The sequence below is a fragment of the Fukomys damarensis genome, unplaced genomic scaffold (assembly GCF_012274545.1).
Source record: "Fukomys damarensis isolate Sample0158 unplaced genomic scaffold, DMR_v1.0_HiC HiC_scaffold_11, whole genome shotgun sequence".
Taxonomy (NCBI): Eukaryota; Metazoa; Chordata; class Mammalia; order Rodentia; family Bathyergidae; genus Fukomys; species Fukomys damarensis.
Window position 1 is genome coordinate 39,283,240 of NW_022900923.1, and position 18,882 is coordinate 39,302,121.

At 44.5% G+C, this 18,882-nt stretch overlaps 1 protein-coding gene across 4 annotated transcripts in view; it reads left to right on the top strand.

Annotated features, from left to right (window-relative positions):
* Nr5a2 (nuclear receptor subfamily 5 group A member 2) overlaps window positions 1-18,882 on the top strand; it is a 136,294-nt gene that overhangs the window by 63,314 nt on the left and 54,098 nt on the right. For all 4 annotated transcript variants that reach the window (XM_010635386.1, XM_010635387.1, XM_010635385.1 and 1 more), the window contains 2 exons: window positions 8,784-8,903; window positions 18,140-18,287. In XM_010635386.1, coding sequence (XP_010633688.1) covers window positions 8,784-8,903; window positions 18,140-18,287 — 268 coding nt within the window. The remainder of the gene's footprint in view (window positions 1-8,783; window positions 8,904-18,139; window positions 18,288-18,882) is intronic.

Genomic DNA, 18,882 nt, shown 5'->3' on the forward strand with positions numbered 1-18,882 from the left:
AACCCCCCCCCTTTTTTTTTTTTTTTTTTTTTTTTTTTTTTGAAGCAAGGTCTCACTCTGTAGTTCAGGCTGGCCTGTTATATAGAGCCCAAGGTATCCTTGAACTCTGGTGATCCTCCTGCCTCAGCCTCAGAAGTTCTGAGACTACTGGTGTGTACTGGCCCGCCCATCTTCATATCACTAATTTCTCTTGTTTTATTGATTGTTGGTTGGCAGTTTATCTATAATCTAACTACAGTCTTAGGTTAACCCTGCCCTTAAAACCTAAGAAGCCTTCTTATACTAGTCTTAAAAAAATCTACTGCTAGATTGGCCATTATGTCCACCAATATGCTAATACCTGTGTTCTTTATTTTGCAAAATACTGCATACTCATGCAAGAAACGCCTGTACTGCCACATATGTCGGTACATACCCATAATTCCAATTTCATAGGAAGCTGAGGAAGGAGGATCTCAAGTCTGAGATCAGCCTGAGCAATTTAGGGAGACACTGTCTGAAAAAGTGGGGGCATGGAGAAGTAAATCAGAGATGGAGTGCTTACCTAGCATGTGCAAGGCCCTGGGTTAAATCTCTATTACCCCCCAAAGTCAATCAATCACCCCATCAAGCTCGTTAGACCACCTTGTCAGTGACAGCTCTTAGGGGAAATGTGGATTTAGCTGTCCTTCAGTAAGTGAAGAGGACCTCCCTGCCCGCCTTTTCTGCCTCTGCATGTGGTCTCGCTTTGCCTGAAACCATGGACGTGATTGATTCCATAAACCACACGCAGAAAATCTCTACTTTTAGTGCCCACCATGGTCAGGTGGTGAGGAGGACATGTGGCTGTAGGTGGCGACTGAAGAAACAGGAAACTCAACCAGGGCGCTGTGTGAAAATTGCTATTTGACCATCAAATATGATGAACTCATGGTTACCTTATAATTAACTGATATTTCAACAAGAAGTCTTTTGAAAGGAAGGTTAAAAGCGGCCAAAACTTTCTTTATGTTTTGATATATTCAGAGAATGTAGCTACAGCTCTATTAGAGAGAAAGTGGCTGAATTATATACCCCACTGAGGATGTGTTGTGCCTCTTTTTCTCTCTCTCTCTCCCTCTCTCTCTGTCTCTCTCTCTCTCTCTCTCTCCCCCCTTCCCTTCCCAAGGCTCGGCACCTTACACTTTCAAGGCAGGCAGCGGGGCCACTAAACGAAATCCCCGGCCCTTTCAATGATGATTCTCACTTATATAATCACCTCACTTTTAGGTAAATGAAACAATTGACATGTACTCTCTCATAGCCACATCTTTACACTCTGTGAGTAATACTGCATTCGCATCTCTAGGAAGTAAGTTCTACGAACTATATGAATCGTCTAAAGAAACCAAACTTCCCTGGGAGGCATTGAACTTTGAAAGAAATAAAAGTGCATGTGCGTGCATTCGTGTATTACTGGGGAGTGAACACAGGAGCTAGTTCGTGACACCCACAGCCCCTTTACTCTTTATTGTGACACAGTTTATGGCTAAGTTGCCCAGCTTGACCCTGAACCTGTGATCTTCCTGCACCACCAGGCCCAGTGCAAGTTTCGATGGCAGCTTCATAGCCCCGGCTGCAAACAGTCCCAAGCCCTTACACAGAGGGTCTGAGGAGCCCACTACTGATGACTCCTTGTGGCTGTGAATGCCCTCTGTTGTGCCCTGAGTGACAGAGTGCCTCCTTCTGGGCTCCAGAAGTCTAGGACTGCAATGTCTTGTGCCTGGTGACTCCGGATGGAGTTGCTGAAGAAGCCGGGGGCAGAGCTCTTCTGTTTTCCCTCCCTCTCTGCTGACAGCTCCCCTGTACGTTTCCCAGCCACTACTTCACTCCATAATTTACTGCCAGTCGTGGGAAGGTAGTCGGACACAGTGGCACACACCTATAATCCCAGCCCTTGGGAGGCTGAGGCAGGAGGATTGCTGTGAATTTAAATCCTGGGCTGCATAGTGAGACCCTCTCTCAGGAAACAGAAAACAAAAGTAAAGCAATCACGGAAAGACAGGGCAGGACCAAAGCACCTCACCTCCCTGTAGATGAAGATAGAGATGTCCAAGGCAGACAGCGACTTATCACCCTCTACCTCTGGTATATGGTATCACAATAGATGGGCTTCAAAAATCTGGTCTCTAAAGGAAACATTATTACTCACCGTGTAATTTTCTTACATCCACAGACTCAAGTTTTGAACCCTAGCTTAAGACCTGAAGCAGAACTGAAACCCCTCAGTGTCAGGTTAACCTGTTACAGAGGTTACAAGAGGACAGGAAGAATTGGCCAGCGTGGGTGGAGTTGACCAGGGAGGACTTCCTGAGGGAGGCAGCTTTGAGGATGGCAGCAGGGTAGTGATGGGTTTGCTAGGTAGGGGAAATACTGCCTTCCTCGTGGATCATGAACTTTTAAAATCCTGGTACTGTTACTTAGCTGACCAACATTAGACAAGGTACTTAACCTTTGCACCTCGGTTTCCCCACTGGTAAAGTGGGGATCATTGTAAGTCTTGTTTCTGTGAGTTGTTGTGACAACTAAATGAATTCATGCATGTAAAGCTTTTATTTTTTATTTTATTTGTTATTATTATTTTTTAAGTGTATTGGCAAGAGCTGTAAAGCCCTCCCTGCCCCTTAGGATGTAGGAACCCTCAGGACAGTGCCGGAGAGAACCATGCTTTCTAACACAGCAGTGGCAGCAACAAATTCTGAGAAGGATTTCCAGGGCAAACATGGGTGATGTTGAGGACGTAAGGGGACAGAAAGTTGATGAGGGAAAGGACCTTTTTTTTTTTTTTTGGGTAGTGTCAGGGTTTGAATCAAGGGCTTTTGCATTGAGCTATGTACAGTCTTTGTTTTTTACTTTTTGAGACAAGGTCTCCCAGAAGCTAACCCTAGCTGGGCTCAAACTTGTGATCCTCCTGCCTCAGCTTCCTAGAGTGATAGGATTAGAGGCATTCACCATCACCCACACCCTGCTGGGAAATGACCATTTACAGAGAGCTTCTCCATGTTTCATTACTCCATGTTCATAACGGAAGGTATCTGTTTGGTACTTTGCTCTACACTGCACGGGTTGCCATGGTTTCCAGGTTCTGGCGGCATCTCAGCACCCTAGGCAGCAGGATCAGCAGGCAGCCTGGCCAGGGAGCTCTGCTTTGCTGGAGATCTTTGAGGGAATATCTTTGGGGAATTTGGGAGGTGTGCATATCCAGAAGAATCGCATGAGCAAAATAGATAACCCGAGTAACTGCACACAGGATAGATTACAGCAAGAAGCAGAAGTATGTTGACAATGCCGTTTCTAGATTCTGAGATTCAGTCTTGACCTGCACGGGAGGAGGGATGAGTGAAAACCCCAAAGGGGTCACTGGCAATGGAAGAGAAGAGGCAGGTATGGTGCAGTTAAACCCTCTGCCTCCTGCTTCCCTGTGTGAGAGCTCAGATCCAGGGGGCAAAGTCCCTTGTTGCTCCATGGAGAGGCAGAAACGGGCAAGAACAGCTCAGCTCCTGCAGTGTTGACAGACGGGGCTTGGTATTGCGGAACAAGAGTGACCCGGTCAGAAAGCACCTTGGCATCTCTTGCTGTTATCTCAGAGCAGGGAAGAACTTGCAGTTATAAATCTATTGGGTATTGCAACCATTGACTGGCTGCTTTACTGGGGAGTTTTACTGGCTGTGCATTCTCTTGTACGGTATTGTTTTTAGGGCTTGTTTAATCATTGTTAATGTGAAATCATTTTTTTGCTTGAACTTTGTGGCAATTTATTACAGAGGTTTCAGATAATCGCCAATGTTCTTTATAAAAACACTAACGAATGAGAAAGCAGTGCTTGCTGTGTTTTTCTTGCCCAAAGCAGCTTCTAGTGGTGAGTTCTTAAGCTGACCTGGATTTAGGGGAGTTTGATTTTTCTCTTGCTACTTGTGAATCTACTTCAGTAAATGTCATCATTGTCCCCAAAAGTAGCGCTGATCCACCTTCAGGGATTTTTTTTTCTGTTAGAAAAACAAAATTAAATTAAATTAAATAGTAGCCAGGCTTCTTTTACAGTGATTCTAAGAATCTTCAAATCATTGGTTTTGTTTTCAATTTGCACTTTAACCCAAGAGCGATTTCTAATAGGAACCACTGAGATGGAGTAAAGGGAACCCTTGCTAAGCTCCACACAGTGAAACACTGCCGAAACAGACCTTGTGTGACCCCTGGAAGTCTCCCCAAGAAACAGGCTGAGGGGAAGCCCTGGTGAGTTTCTTTTGCCCATAAGGAACTCACACCTCCGTCTCCTCTATCAGAGTGAGTACTAGGGGTTGAACCTGAGGCCGTCACACTGAGATATCGAGCCATCTCCCCTGCCTACTTTTTATTTTTGTACAGGGTCTCACTGAGTCCAAACTTGTGAGTTCGTGAAGGCAGAGATCATGTCACGGTCACCTGTTCTATCCATATTTCTAACACAGGGCCTGGTGCACCAAAGTCAGATGGTCAGAAATAAGAGATGGTTTTATGTCCTCTTGAAATGACCAGTCCAATTCAGGAGAATGTTTTCCAAAAAGTATCTTTCTAAAAGTTTGAGCACAGTGATTCATGGCGTCAGTTTTCAAAAGCCTCTGAAAGAGAGACAGTGAAAGAACAGCTCAGTTGCTGGACCATTGGAGGTAAAGGGAAGGAGGCGGGAAAAATGTTTATAAGTTGAATGCAGGTTTGAGAAAGTGCTACACGTTTTTCCTCTGTTTGCCAGATCACTCTTGGTATGAGAAAGCGCACATTTCTAATGATTAACATTCTGGGGTGTGGGAAGTAGTGTGTGATAACAATATCAGAATTGTATTCCTTTATGCTCTCATCTGTCATAGGGGATAGTCTCTCCGGTGAGATACGGCTTCCTTTTTATCACAGCTGATAACCAGGATGACAGGAGGTGGTACTGCTAACTATTAGAGCGTTTGATAAGTGATGGGAATTCTACTCCAGTGGTCCTCCTCTTGTGGTTCACAAATGCCCCTCCCAAATTGCTTGTCAGTGGCATTAATTCCAGGAGAGTTGCTCCCAGGAAGGAGATTACCCTCCCCATCTTCCCTCTGGCTGACATCTCTTAAAAAACCTCTATTTTCTAAAGAAAAAATATCTTCAAAATTGCCCTCGTTTCTTATGTATATATAAGTACTTATGAACAAGTTGGCCATCACATTTATCCTGTGCTCTTATTCATAGCACTGCACAAAAACAATGTCACTCTAGGCACCGCAAAGCTGCCCACGCACCAATTTCAAGACACTATAAAATATTGCATAATCATCATGGAAAATGATGAAATGGAATGTTGGCAGGGAAAACCTCCTGAGAGGGTGTTCAAACAAGAAACCTTATTGCTCAGGAGCGGTGTTAAAACCGTAGTCGGTCAAGGAGTCAGTCCAGGCTTCTTTATCAAAGGCCAGCAGTGGGCACAGCCCCAAGGGGCACTGGGAGAAGAGTCAGAGGCAGAGAGAGCATTCACTGCTGCAAGAAGATCGTGGGCTTCTCCAGCACTAAGGAGATGCTGGCTTCGACTGTGGGCCGGGTACACAGACGAAAGGAACCCAAGTGCAGAGTGGAAGTAATTCATTCATTTGTCCTGCATTTAACAAGCTTTTATTAAGTGCTTCTATTACCATAAAGCACTGTGGAAGGTACTTCGTGGAGCTACAGCTTTGGGGAAAGTAGACAGATAAACTGTCACAATTCTTAGTGAATCCAAAATGATTGGAGATTTCTTTTGAATCCAAAGGAAAACTGATAAAAGAAGTGGCTAACAATGGGGTAGAGACATAGTAAATTTTACTTACTCGCACAGTTTCGAAGGAAGCAGAGGAAGTGGAGAAAATGTGCAGATTTTGGAAGTGTATACTACATATTCTAAAAGAAAAGGCTACAAAAGCTTTACATTTTTTATTTTATTTTTAAAATGGTCTCCACGTTTTATTAAAGTAGGAAAGGAAGCACACCCTGCAGTGTGAGGGCGGGCTACCATGAACAGGCATGTTAGCCTGACTCTTGTTTTATAACTGGAACTTGCCTTAATTGTGGAAAACTCTGTTATCGTGATGTATATAAAATATAAGGGTCATTCAAGGCAAATGAAGAGGAATGCATTGATGACATAACTTTAGAAAATGTGCTTCTCTTAATGTTCACTCAGCTTTTCTTCTTTTCCACATAGCCAGCAAATACTCTTAGCTCTATCATTTTTCAGCCTACAAAATGGGGGTCATAAATTTTTTTGCTGTCCTTGCCCTTAGGCTGGAATCCCTTTTCTGCATCCATAATGGACTTTAAGAAGTCTATATTCCCCACCCATTTGGAGATTCTGTGTAACATACACATGTGTGGTTATTGTTTCTGGAAAGATCAGCTCAAACTACAGCATTCTGGGCTTTCCTGAAAAAGTGCTGAATAAATAAGCTTCATATTATATGGGGAAAAAGTGAATGAAACAATTGCCATGACATTCTTTCCCGAGAACATATTTGCTGGTGTTTCTGATGGAGACGGCTTGGGGATACCTTTTGCTAATCATGGAACGAGATGGCAGGTTCTATCTATGCAGTTGCTTTTTTCCTTCTACAGAGAACTTACAAACAAGGCTTCCCAGTGTGGCACCTCTGTTGCTGTTTTTCATTTGTGTGTGGGCTTTCCCACCTTTTATTTCCTTTTATCCTCACCGAAAGACCCACTCTGCACATTTTTAGTTGTGAAAGTAAGGCTTGAGAATGGAGTCTCTTAGCCAAGCTCTCACAGACAGAGGGTGAAGAGCTGGGCCTCAGAGCTTGCTTTTCCTGCACACTCATGGTTCTCACCATATTCACTGTGCCCAGCCCCCGTGGAAATAGCCTCGGGCTCTCATCACTACTAGTGTATCAGTGGCAACAATCCAGAGTCCACTGAACGGGCTCTTTAAAATGTGCTTGTCACGATGAGTATAATCATTAAACACTGCGAACAAGTGCTAATAAAAATGTAAGTGAATTTGTTGGTGAGTTAACTTACCACAGAAAATTCGAGGACCTTTAATTTTTATATTTGTTTACTTATTTTTTACATCCTGGGGATATGAGCCCAGGGCTTTCACACTGAGTTACATCCTCAGCCCTTTTTATTTTTTATTTTAGGGCAGTCTTGCTAAATCACTAACTTGCCCAAGTGAGGCTCAAACTTAGGGTCCTCCTGCCTCAGCCTCCCAGAGTAGCAAGATTATAGGCACGCTCAGCTAAAAATTCTGATGTAATTTGGAGACAGCCTAGGTCATGAAAAGAAAGAATTCTTCAGACATAACCAGGTGCCCACCACGACATTTTCGCATCTGGAAATTGAATATAATGCTACCACTTCTGCTATCTTCCAAAGCACATTCTGCAAGTCAAATCTTGAGCAATACACAAAACTTGTTAAAGATATTCCACGACATGCAAACCTCGGGTGTTATCTTGATGAACACATAGAATGTGTGTCCCGACACGGAAGTCAGATTTGGGTACACCCGGTTTTTGCGTGGTTTACACCGCAAAGGAAAAAGTGAGCGATGACAAAAGCCGTGGAGAGGGATCAGTGTTCGGGTGTGTGGCCTGTGCACGAGACCGATTTACTTCTGAATGGAAGGACGCGGGTGCGGTGAGCCCGCCGTGACACGGCAGCTGCCATTTGAATCTTCCCAGCCGTCCTCTGTGCTTGGTCCGCGCCTTAGGTGAGGACCCTGAAGTTGAGGGAGACCCGAACCTTGCCGCTGTCCAAAGCGCCTCTGGAAAGTCCTCCTTTGGGAGTGTGCTTTTGTGCTGTCGTGGATGCCTCGATGCCCTGAGCTGACTCGGAAATCTCGACAGCAGTTAGTCACACAGAAACAGGGCGGTGTGTCTCCCCCACTTTATTCACTAAATGTGGCACCGGGTGCCTTCCGGCTCTTACCCGAAGTCAAAATGACCATGAGAATAAAAAACCTTTTGAATCGATTTGGTGCATGGTGGCCACAACAGCACAAGTAAAGACACAAGAAGGGTTTTCAGAACTACTTTAGAAAGTGAAGAGAATTATGGAAAAAGTTTTTAAAGCAAGGGAGAGTATTTTGAAGGCAAATAATGGCAATGTATCCTTTACTCTGATAAGTATTTATTTAGTTAGTTTGAGAAAGAGTCTCACCCTGTAGTCCAGGCAGGCCTTAAAGAACTGTGGTGATCCTCCTGCCTCAGCCTCACGAGGGCTGGGATCACAGGTGTGTGGCACCATGCCTGGCTCACCATTTCTTAAATCACCATATTTTCTGTTCACACCTAGGTACAATCTCAGCTTCAGTGTATTTTGGATACATCAGCATTGGCTACTTGGGGTCATTCATTTTTTGTTGTTGTTTTTCTGTTTCTCCCGTGCTGGGGATTGAACTCAGGATCTTGCACTTGCAAGGCAGGCACGGCGCCACTGAGCTAAATCCCTGGCCCTACTTGGGGTCATTCTAATGGGATGTGTTGAGGACAGAGCAAAGCACTTGTACCTCCCAGAACCAAACTGAAACAGTCCTATTAATGCTAGATAAAGCAATCTAATGGAGAGCCAATCTAACGGAGAGCTCATAGATTATAAATACTTAGCTATAAAGTGTGTGGCTAAATGAAAATAATTTTCACTAGCAGTGATGTGAATTCTGAGCATCTGTAATCACTGGCGGAGACCTCCTTGCTTATTGTTTGGTAGCATACGGTCTTGTGCAAAAACAAAAAGGTAGTGGATAACTATTCCCTTTTCTATCACAGGTTGATGACCAAATGAAGCTGCTTCAGAACTGCTGGAGTGAGCTCTTAATCCTCGACCACATCTACCGGCAAGTGGTCCATGGAAAGGAAGGGTCGATCTTCCTGGTTACTGGGCAACAAGTGAGTACAGAGACCCGCCGTCCCCCAAGCATCTTGTTATTAAGCACATTCAGAAGGCAGGAATGTAACTAGGTCAGGAGCACTCTGGTGCTCTGAGGGGAAGAGATTGGCTGCGAATAATTTAGAAAAGATGACTTGGTGCACTCAGTTCCTGCTCTGATGATTACAGATAAACTTGTAAAAGCAAACATAATCACAAGCATTCTGCTGTTTCCAGTCTGTGGGGATGGAAAGTTCTGCTTCCTGGAGTCAGAATGGTTGCTAAATCAAATTCAGTGATTAGTACCGAGTTTTTTCCCCTCGGGCTGCTGCATTAACCTGCTGTGTTTGCTTGCTGACTACTTTAAAACCTTAAAACTTTAGCATCTGTACAATGTGGGAATGCTATGGGTGGGAGATGGAGTCAAATGTCACCTACAGTCAAAGTAGTTGGCATAAAGGCCAGCACCTCCAGTGTTCAGGAGCCAGTCATTCAAAAAGAAAATAGTATTATTAAACTGCTACTTTCTGAATAGGTATTCAATCAAGAAATATTTGTCAAACATCCTGTTGGGTGCTATTTACTATTCTGGGGATTTGACACATTTTAGAGAACAAAACAAACAAAAAAAATTGCCCTCATGGATAAACTGATGATCAACAACTTAATAAACACACTGGGCATGGTGACTCTTGTCTATGATCCCAGAACCTACAAGGCTGAGGCAGGAGAATCTCTGTGAGCACTTGTCTCAAAAAGAAAGGCAAATCCTAGCTGGGCATGGTGGGGCACACCTATAATCCCAGCGCTCAGGAGGCTGAGGCAGGAGGATCACTGTGAGTTTGGGACCAGCCTGGGCTACATTGTGAGTGAGTTCCAGTTCAGTCTCAACCACCTAGAGAGACCCTATCTCAAAAAACAAAACAAAACAAAAAAAAGGGCAAATCTTAATTAAACCTGCAATGCCTCAGAGGCCAAAGTGCTAGGAAAGGAAAGAAATGGAACGGAACGGAACCTGTAGGTAAAGGGAAATCTGCACATATTCACGAGTGCATGTTGTGATATGACCCATGGGTCACATTAGGCTTTTTGTATCTATGTTTTAGCTTTTGCAGTGCTGGGCTTCAAACCCAGGACCCTGTGCAAGCTAAGAAAGCACTACACTGCTGAGCTGCATCCAGCCTCTTGGATTGCAGTGTTGAGCAGGGGAGTTGATTAGGCCTTCTGAGAAGGTGACCTCTGAGCAGACCCAAAGGAAGCAAGACAGCCAGGTGGATAAGAGAATCTTTTCTGATGGGCCTAGTTCAGCTGAACAGGAAATGGGCAAATCCTTCCTTCCGGTTTCTTCCCCTCTGTCCTGCAGCTGATGGACGAGCGAGACACACTGCCCCTGCTGCAGCCCATCAGGCATCCTGACGCAGGTCCCCACTGCCTCGTTCAGCAGTGGCGACTTCAGAACTCAGGCACTGTGATCGTTTACGTCCAGCCATAAATGTTTATGTGCTGTGAAACCACAGCAGTGCATTCGAAAATGAAAGGCTCCACACCATTTGCTGTATTATTAATAAATCACACTTTCCCAATCAAATTAAAGGCAAGCTCTCTTTCAGAGGTTTTACAAATACCCATCTCCATCAGTATCTGGTTGCAGCTGTCCCAGCCACTTTGAGAAAAGCTCTCTAGACATCCTGTGCTTTCAGATTGTGCTTAGCATTTTCAGCCTGTGGTCCAAGTCTTTGGAGGAGATGTACCCACTGTCAGAGTCCAATCCGGGTACACGCACCTCCCACCTCCCCTCTCCCCCGCCCCACGGCGAGCTGCATTAAAAGGACCAGACTCGGCTCACAAATTAATTCAATTTCATTCCCTTCAGAGTTTTAAGAAATAAAATGGGCCTGTGCCTTTCCATTCCTGCTCTTTAGAAATATTCCTTTTTTCACATTTCATTTTGCCTTAAGTGCTGCCCCTGGGTAAAGGTAATTAGGACTTAAGAAGTAGAGAAAGTGCATTTCTTGCCTCTCTGACTTTCAAAACCAAGCACAATCAAGGACTAAATAGTGTCATAGTCTTAGTGTCAATTATGGCTCTTTCGTATGTTGCCTCAGAACCGAAAGAGGCACCCTCCTGGTAGAAAGTAGTCTTCCCCTCACACCTCTCTGTCTGTCCACCCCGAGTCTTCTGGCTTCCTCCTTTGCTGGTGCGCCAGAGTTCTTTTCATCCAGTCCAAGCGGACTGCCTGCCCGGGGACCCTGCCTTGTCATCAGGCATTCTCATTTAGGGAAATTATAGAAGAAAGCTGTTTTCCTTGGTGGAATAGGAAAGTCAAGGCACTTTGAATGTGTGTCTGGGTTTCCTGCAATCCTACAGAATGAGAGCAAACAACATGCGGAAGTTTCCAACAGAATGAGAAAGATGTTTCATTATTCCCCGCTCCTGGGAATCAAACCCACAGGCTCATGTGTGGATTCATCCACTGAGTACACCCCAGCCCTTCCGCCGAGATGTTTGAAAGCAGGATAATACAGACCTACATCTTTTATAGTCCCACAGCTTTTACTATAAAGCTGATATGTTAGACATGTGATCAGTGCTAAGTCACTGCACTCCAGGTTACCACAACCCCACCTTGATGCTCAACCAAGACAGTTAAGTAAGATTCCGGACCTGCAGAGTCACCTTTTGTGCATTCCCACATCTCCTACCCTCTCCATCTCTCCACTTACTCCCATGGAGCTGGGGAACTCAGTGTTTTCCACTAAGAAGTCACCTTCATCCTGCTGCAGACCATTTTGGGGCCCTGTGGCACAAGGAGATAGGTAAAAACTCTTAAATATCATTTTCTTAGAATGGTAACTATTCCCCTGATGGTAAGGGCAGGGGCAGTAGATTTTTAATCTAAATAGCACTGGTAACACTAAAAATAAATGATTTGGTATATAGACCCATTATAAGAAGATAGTTAAAACAAAGATGAAAGGAAGGGGGAAAAATTAATTGTAGGAGCAAAGCAATATTCTGAAAAAATTATTTTGAAAAACAGAACTATATAGAAATAACAGAAAAGAGAGAAATAAAACCATTTCTCTGCTGTGTTTTAAGCCTTCTAACAATTGAGCTGTAGGTAGTGCATATTTTTGTCACTACCACAGACTGCTTGCTTTGGGTCTGAAAATGGTGTGTGCGTGTATGCACACTTGTGGTAAAACACCATTTGGAGTCGGAACGCCCTATGTTCGAGTCCCCATCCAGAACCGACTCGCACGTACTTGTCAAGCTTCTGTATCCTCCCTGTCCTGTGGGGGTAGAAGGCCACCCACATGAGAGAACTATAGAATATAGTTCTATAAAGCACTGACATTGAAAATTAGAAGCCATCAAACTCTAGTCTGACATTGACGATGTCAACTACCATAGAAAGAAAATCTTATCTTTCCTTTTTTTTTGGAGTAAGGAACAGAGGTAAGGGGAGATGAAGTAAGTGATTCAAGGTCAAAATTCACTCTCAGGTCTGGGCATTCTGGCGCCCAACTTGGATTGGTATTTTGTGTGATTTTGGGGGTGGGGTCTCCATACGTGTGTCTCAAACCCCCGGGTTCATTTGGTCCTCCTGCCTCAGCCTCCAGAGTGTCAGGATCACAGGTGTGAGCCATCGTGCCCAGCTGGGAATTTGTGTTCGTCATCAACACTTTCCCCTGCTTTTCTGTGTAACTCACAGACACTGCACAGCTTTTCTTGGCCCCAGGCTTGCAGTTTTGGTGTTTGTGTATAATTTCAGTGTGCAAGAGCCTCCATGGAACTCCTAAACATAATAGTTCATTTCTCTCCTGTTGGAAATAAGTGCATAAACTTTTGTTGTGTTTTTTGGGAGGTGGCAGTTCAACATACCATAGTGGTAAATTTAAATTATCCAGAAGCAATTTCAATGTGATCACTACTTACTGTTGCAAAGCTATTTCAGCATTAAGAAAAAGCTAGAAATAAATACTATGGGTTGGAGGCGCAGCTCAGTGGCAGAACACGCTGTCGGCCTACAAGGCCTAAGTTTGGCCCCCAGCATCACAGGGACAAAGATGGGCAGACAAAATAAAATATCACTTAAAATGCTGACATCCTACGTCAGTTGTTTTTGCTAGTTCTTTTCCAGTCTTTGGAAATGACGTATATTTTAAATGAAGGTTTTTCTACTTTTTAAAAATAAAGTAATCTGCCTGCCAGAGAGACACACTGACCTGCTGCTGTGGATTCGTGTGGAGCACGGACTTTCAAACAGTGATAAAAGTCTGTTTCTGTGATGCACTGTGTCACGAGAAAATAAAATAAGTGGCACTGTGCCAATAAAGTGTGCCACATTCCCGCGAGAAGACCATGGGCGCTCATCTGTGGGAAAGGAAGAAGATCGGCTCAAAAGTATTTCGGGTAGCCTGGTAACTGAGGGCAAAGAGAAGACGAGGGGGCTGAAAGATCAGGCAGAGGCCTGCAGTCTTGAGAGATGCGATCCCTTGGAAGGATGCCGGCAGAGACGCCCCTTGCAAGGTGCCTGGTGCGCTGTGCACGTTTCCAGGTGGACCGAGCACCGGTTCAGAGGGCAGAGGGCCCCCTACCGAGGAGGAGGGGGCGGGGGAGGGGCGGGGGCGGTCACACGCTCCCTGCGGACCGAAGGGGACACCAGGGCTTCCGATCTTTGTGGTGACCAGGAATGGCTGGATAGAGCTTTAACTTGACCGCAGAAGAAACACAATACAGCCCTCCTAAGTCCATCATTAAACTTCCAGGATGGCTTATAGAATATTTCCAACTGTTCCCTGTTCATGGAGAGTAAGTTAAACTTGGCAAACAGTAATGCCACCTTGAAACCCGCCCCTGGCGTCCCCCAGTAGCTGTATGGCACCCTCGGGACAAACTGAGGGCCCCAGGGCTCCACGGCCAGGCCTCCTGGCTTTCCTGGGAAGGCAGCTCACTGCAGTGTGGCCAGTTGAATAGAGCAGAGGGGAAGAAAAGAAGACTAGATTGAACTTGTAAAAAGAGAGGTGAGCTGGGGCTCTACCCCAGTGACGGACTACTTCCCTGGCATGCAGGAGGCCCTAGCGGGGAGAGAGAGGGAGGGTGTCTCCAAAACGGCTGCTTAGAGCATAAAGGAAGAGACGAAAGCTTGACGCAGAACATACATTTTCTCTTAAACCTGGTGGCCAGCAAGTTTGTTTGATAGCTGTTGGCCGAACTGAGTCCACTCCAGACGTAGCAATGGAAATAAATGTCACTGCAGAGTACTTCTGGAACACCAGTGCCCAGCACCGAAGTGAGGATTGTGTGTTTCATACTGTGGTTTCTTTTGGGGGGGTTAGTTTTTGTTTTTATGGTATTAGGGGTCACACCCAGATGTTCTTACCACTGAGCTACATCCCCATCCCTTTTTTATTTTAAGACGGGGCCTCACTAAGTCCCTGTTGCCCAGGCTGGGCTTGAACTTGAGATCTTCCTACCTCAGTCTCCCAAAGAGGCTGAGATTACAGGAGTGTACCACTCAGCCTGGCTCATATTATGCTTTTTTAACCGAACCTTAAAGTGTGCTATTATATTTTAATTTTATTTTTTAAATTATGTCTCTTAATCAGGCATCTGCATAAATGTACACTAAGTAACTGTACTGAGCAAAACAAAAATAATGATTATCAGCACCATCAAATCAATTCTATATAGTTAGCATCTTATATTTTGACAAGAATTGTTTTCGTCAGGTATTTTTAAAAATACCACATGCACATATCTTTGTATATAAGTTAACAGTAAGGTACTTTGACATAGGGTCAGATTTTAGGATTTGCATATTATAGCTAATTAACAGCCACTGCAATGTCATCCTAAGGGAAAGGTCTATGGGCAACTTATTATCTTCTGTTATTGTATGTCATATTAAAATGACAGGCATCTTACAATATACGAGTCATCAGAATTTCAGCAATTAGAACCAAAAGCAATTTAGCTCAGACCGTTTCTACCTGCACAACGAGTGAAATTTATCCAACGGGGACATCAGTTTAGAGAATATTTCTTCAGCATCTCCCTTGGATTTAATGGCATGAAGATTACATGTAAGAGAGCAGTAAATTAATTTTACTAAGTGCATAAAAGACAAGGCCAGCCGCTCCCGAAATGAGCACAAACTCTGCATTCAACAATGAAAATGTCATTATGTTCGTCATAAAGCGTGAGGAAGTTGCAGATCTGTGTGCTGTTCTGGGAAGAAATCATCCTTCAGAGCTGTGCAGTTTGATAAATTATCCTTGAAAGAAACCTTATCAGAGCCCCCATTTAATAAGCGTGTTTGAGCCTTCAAATTGTCACATAAATGTATGGCTGGAAAGTTGTTGGTATACCAGTTGACTTCCCGAGGCCCAGCTCACTACGTGTATAATACTATGGCACAACTTAGGCTCTTTTCGGTTCTAGTGTGCTGCACTCTCACACGTGAAATTCTAGTGCCCAAACTTAATACAGAACTGTTGGAACTACACACTCATCAAATTTAATCAACATAACTTTGGGGGGCCTGGGTATCAAACCCAGGGCCTCACATATGCTAGGCGAGCCTTCTAGTCGGAGCTGAGTCTCCATTCTTTCCATACCGTGGTTTGAGACGGGGTCTTGCTAAGTTGTTGTGAACTTGCCATCCTTCTGGCGCACCCTGCCCAGTAGCTGGCATTATAGGCAGTGCCTCCCTGAGGTGCTGTTTACTCCATAACACCAAATGAATGAATCTTATAGATTTTTGCTATTTTGTAATACAGTCTTCCTGGTCTAGGCATGAACCAGTGATTTTTCTTTTTTCTTTTTTTGATACCGGGGATCAAACTCGGGACCTTCCGCTTGTGAGGCAGGCAGCGGAACCACTGATCTAAATCCCTGGGTCCATAAACTAGTGATTTTTATTGAAATGTACTCTTTGCGGTGGGGTGGGGGTGAGACAGTCTCACTATGTGGTTGAGACTGACCTGGAACTCACTATGCAGCCCAGGCTGGTCTCGAACTCACAGCGATCCACCTGCCTCAGCCTCCCGAGGGCTGGGATTACAGGAGTCCCCTACCACACCCAGCTTTGTACTCTTACATATTAAGCTACACGCAGAGTGTTACTGGTTCCAAGATTAAGTTGGTAGTATGGGTTTCAGCTACGATTACTTCTTAGTGACCACAGAAGTAGGAGGCACTGACCCAGATTTCGCCTCCCTGGTCACCTCCTCAGGCTTCCCTGCTCTCACTCACTCATCGAGCCAATTTGTCTCTATGGAATTTTTATCAAATGTTGATGATTCTTATCTGAAATGCTGGGAAAGTGAAGTACTTTGGATTTTGGGGTTTTTTTTTTAAGATTTTAGAATATTTGCATATCCATAATGAGGTCTTGGGCCGTGGGACCGAAGTTCAGACATGAACTTCATTGCTGTTTCATGCTGTACACTTGATTGCCCTAGCTGATGATTATTTTCCACAATGTGTTCAGTGATCCTAGGATTTAACGGCAAACTGTCACATGAGGTCAGGTGTGGACTCTTCCTTCTTGTGGAGTCACAGTGGCATTCGAAAAATCCAGATTTTGGAGCCTTTAGGATCTCAGGCTTTTGAATTAAGGATATCAACCTGCCTTATTACCTGATGTGAGACTTTGGCCAGTTTTAAAGAGTTTAGAGTTCAGGCACCGCTTCTAAGGAGGAGCACCCTCCTGAAGTGCCCCTGTGAGAGAGCTGGCGGGAGGGAGGATGGGCATCACCTTGTGCCCCCAGCACGCCTCCCTCCTCCTGTGTCCTGCAGAGCGAGACTGTCTGGTCTCCCGGCCCAGGGTCCGGGCTGCCGCCACTCCACACAATTCTCAAAGAGAGCCCAAAGGAGTGCGTAGAACCCTCGACGTCTGAATCTGGTGGGCAGTTGCCAGCCACCATGGACAGAGTAGGAGAACAGTGCAGTGACGCCGCAGGAGCTTTCCTAAAACATACAGCAACTGTGGCTTTTTCATGCGTAGTTGACTCTCTGTAAACTGACTGACACCTCTGGGGGTCATCTTTCCACGGAGTCATAGTTTTTCTCACTCTCAAAAACGGTTTCTGTACACCCGGTATTCTCTAGTTAGAGCTGAAAATTCAACTCATCCTATTTACACAATAAAACAAAATCCATTCTGCCTTGTTTTTAATTGCAAATTCTACTCAGGGGACTAGTTCTCCTGCTTAGGAGGCAGCCCCGTGCCTTCTCCTGGAGATCCGCGCACAGTCAATTATGGTAATGAAATGTCAATAAATATAAAAATTTAATACAGTCTGCTCTGAGTGAGTGGCAGATGAGGACTTGCCTTCCAGACAAATTTGCTGCTGCTGCAAATATTAAATGCACCTAAAAGAGTATCTGGTTGCCTGAGAGCTCTCCAGGAAAATAAGGACGGGAGGGTCAGGTACCAGCAGGGCTTTCCCATTACACTGTAAGTGCAGCCACAGAGCCAGTACCACCACTGACACCGCCCCAACATCTCAACGTATTATTATAAATGGAACGTCTGTGTCCCCACAAACAACCCAAGCTGGGTGCCTTCCAGCATTTTTTTTTTTTTCCAAACAAGGGGAAATACACCTTTTCTTATTTTCCAAACCAGGGAATTATTCTTATAAATACAGTCCTTGCTGTCTTTAGAGGGAGGCGTATTAATTTGATGGACTCTGATGTAATTGCCTGAAACTAGCAATTTCATATCAGAGCTTTTAAGGAAGCAGTGCACGAAGGGTGCTGAGAATGTGATTCTTGCGTCACCCCCAAAGCACCTCGCACCATGACTGTTCCAGTGCAGCCTCACAATACAAATGGAAATGTGTCTCTGCCTTTATTTTCTTCACATACTCCTTAGCGTCATCATGTGCAGATAGGATGATGTTCTGGGTTCACTCTTTGTGGGTGCTGTCTTTTCAATGTAATCTTGAGAATTAAAAATGTTTATTGTGCCCATGCAATTTTAGAACATATATATATATAATTTGTAAAATCCAGCAATCAAAACCCATTCCCTACAAAGCTCACCACACGACTAGGTTTATTAGAACAATAGTGATACATATTATGTTAATAGAATGTGCCGGAAATGACTTTCAAGAGGAGATCGCCTCTGTTCAGATGTGTATTCAGCATGCCTACACCCACGATTCCTAATGTCGAGTGCAATGTGCAGTGTGTATTTCCGGTCCTGATGCTAGCTGTTACAGTCGATTCTGTGTTGCAGGTGGACTATTCTATAATAGCATCGCAAGCTGGCGCCACCCTCAGCAACCTCATGAGTCACGCACAGGAGCTCGTGGGAAAACTTCGGAACCTACAGTTGGATCAGCGAGAGTTTGTGTGTCTAAAGTTCTTGGTGCTCTTTAGTTTAGGTAAGAAATCCTTTTCTCATGCTAAGTACAACCAAACATTTCTAAATGGGGTAAAGCATCGAGTGTCTTGAAGTCCATACTTATGTTTCTGCTCTGTCAAGATGATGCCTTTTCTTTCGAATCATGAAATCTGCAAGCCCGAATCTGCCTTCATATCTATTTCTCCGCGATCCTTGGCCCATCCGTGGATAGGTCGGGGTGTGGAAAAGGAGTGAATCCAGTTGGAGTCCTGGGTTTTTCTTCCATAACGGGCAGATAAGCGACAGTCAAGTAAATGTACGACAGAGGACACGTGGAGAGGGTGTGGGGCAGTGCGTGGTACCAGATCTTGTCATCTTTCTGCGATCGATCGTTTCTATGTACCTTCTGTCCCAACTTGCTACCTGCTGCTGCTTTTATTCTTCTAAAATGTGGGTAGTAATTAAAAGCCTGTTTTTAAAATCTCTATCAGGATTAACTAGAGCACGTTTATAGCCTGATGCACCACGATGCAAGAATAAAGGATGACAGTTGTCGGGAAAGATGCTTCTTTAGCAAAGCTTTGGAGAAGAAAGATAACTGAGCAAGACAGATTAGCTAAATCAAGGCTCTCAGT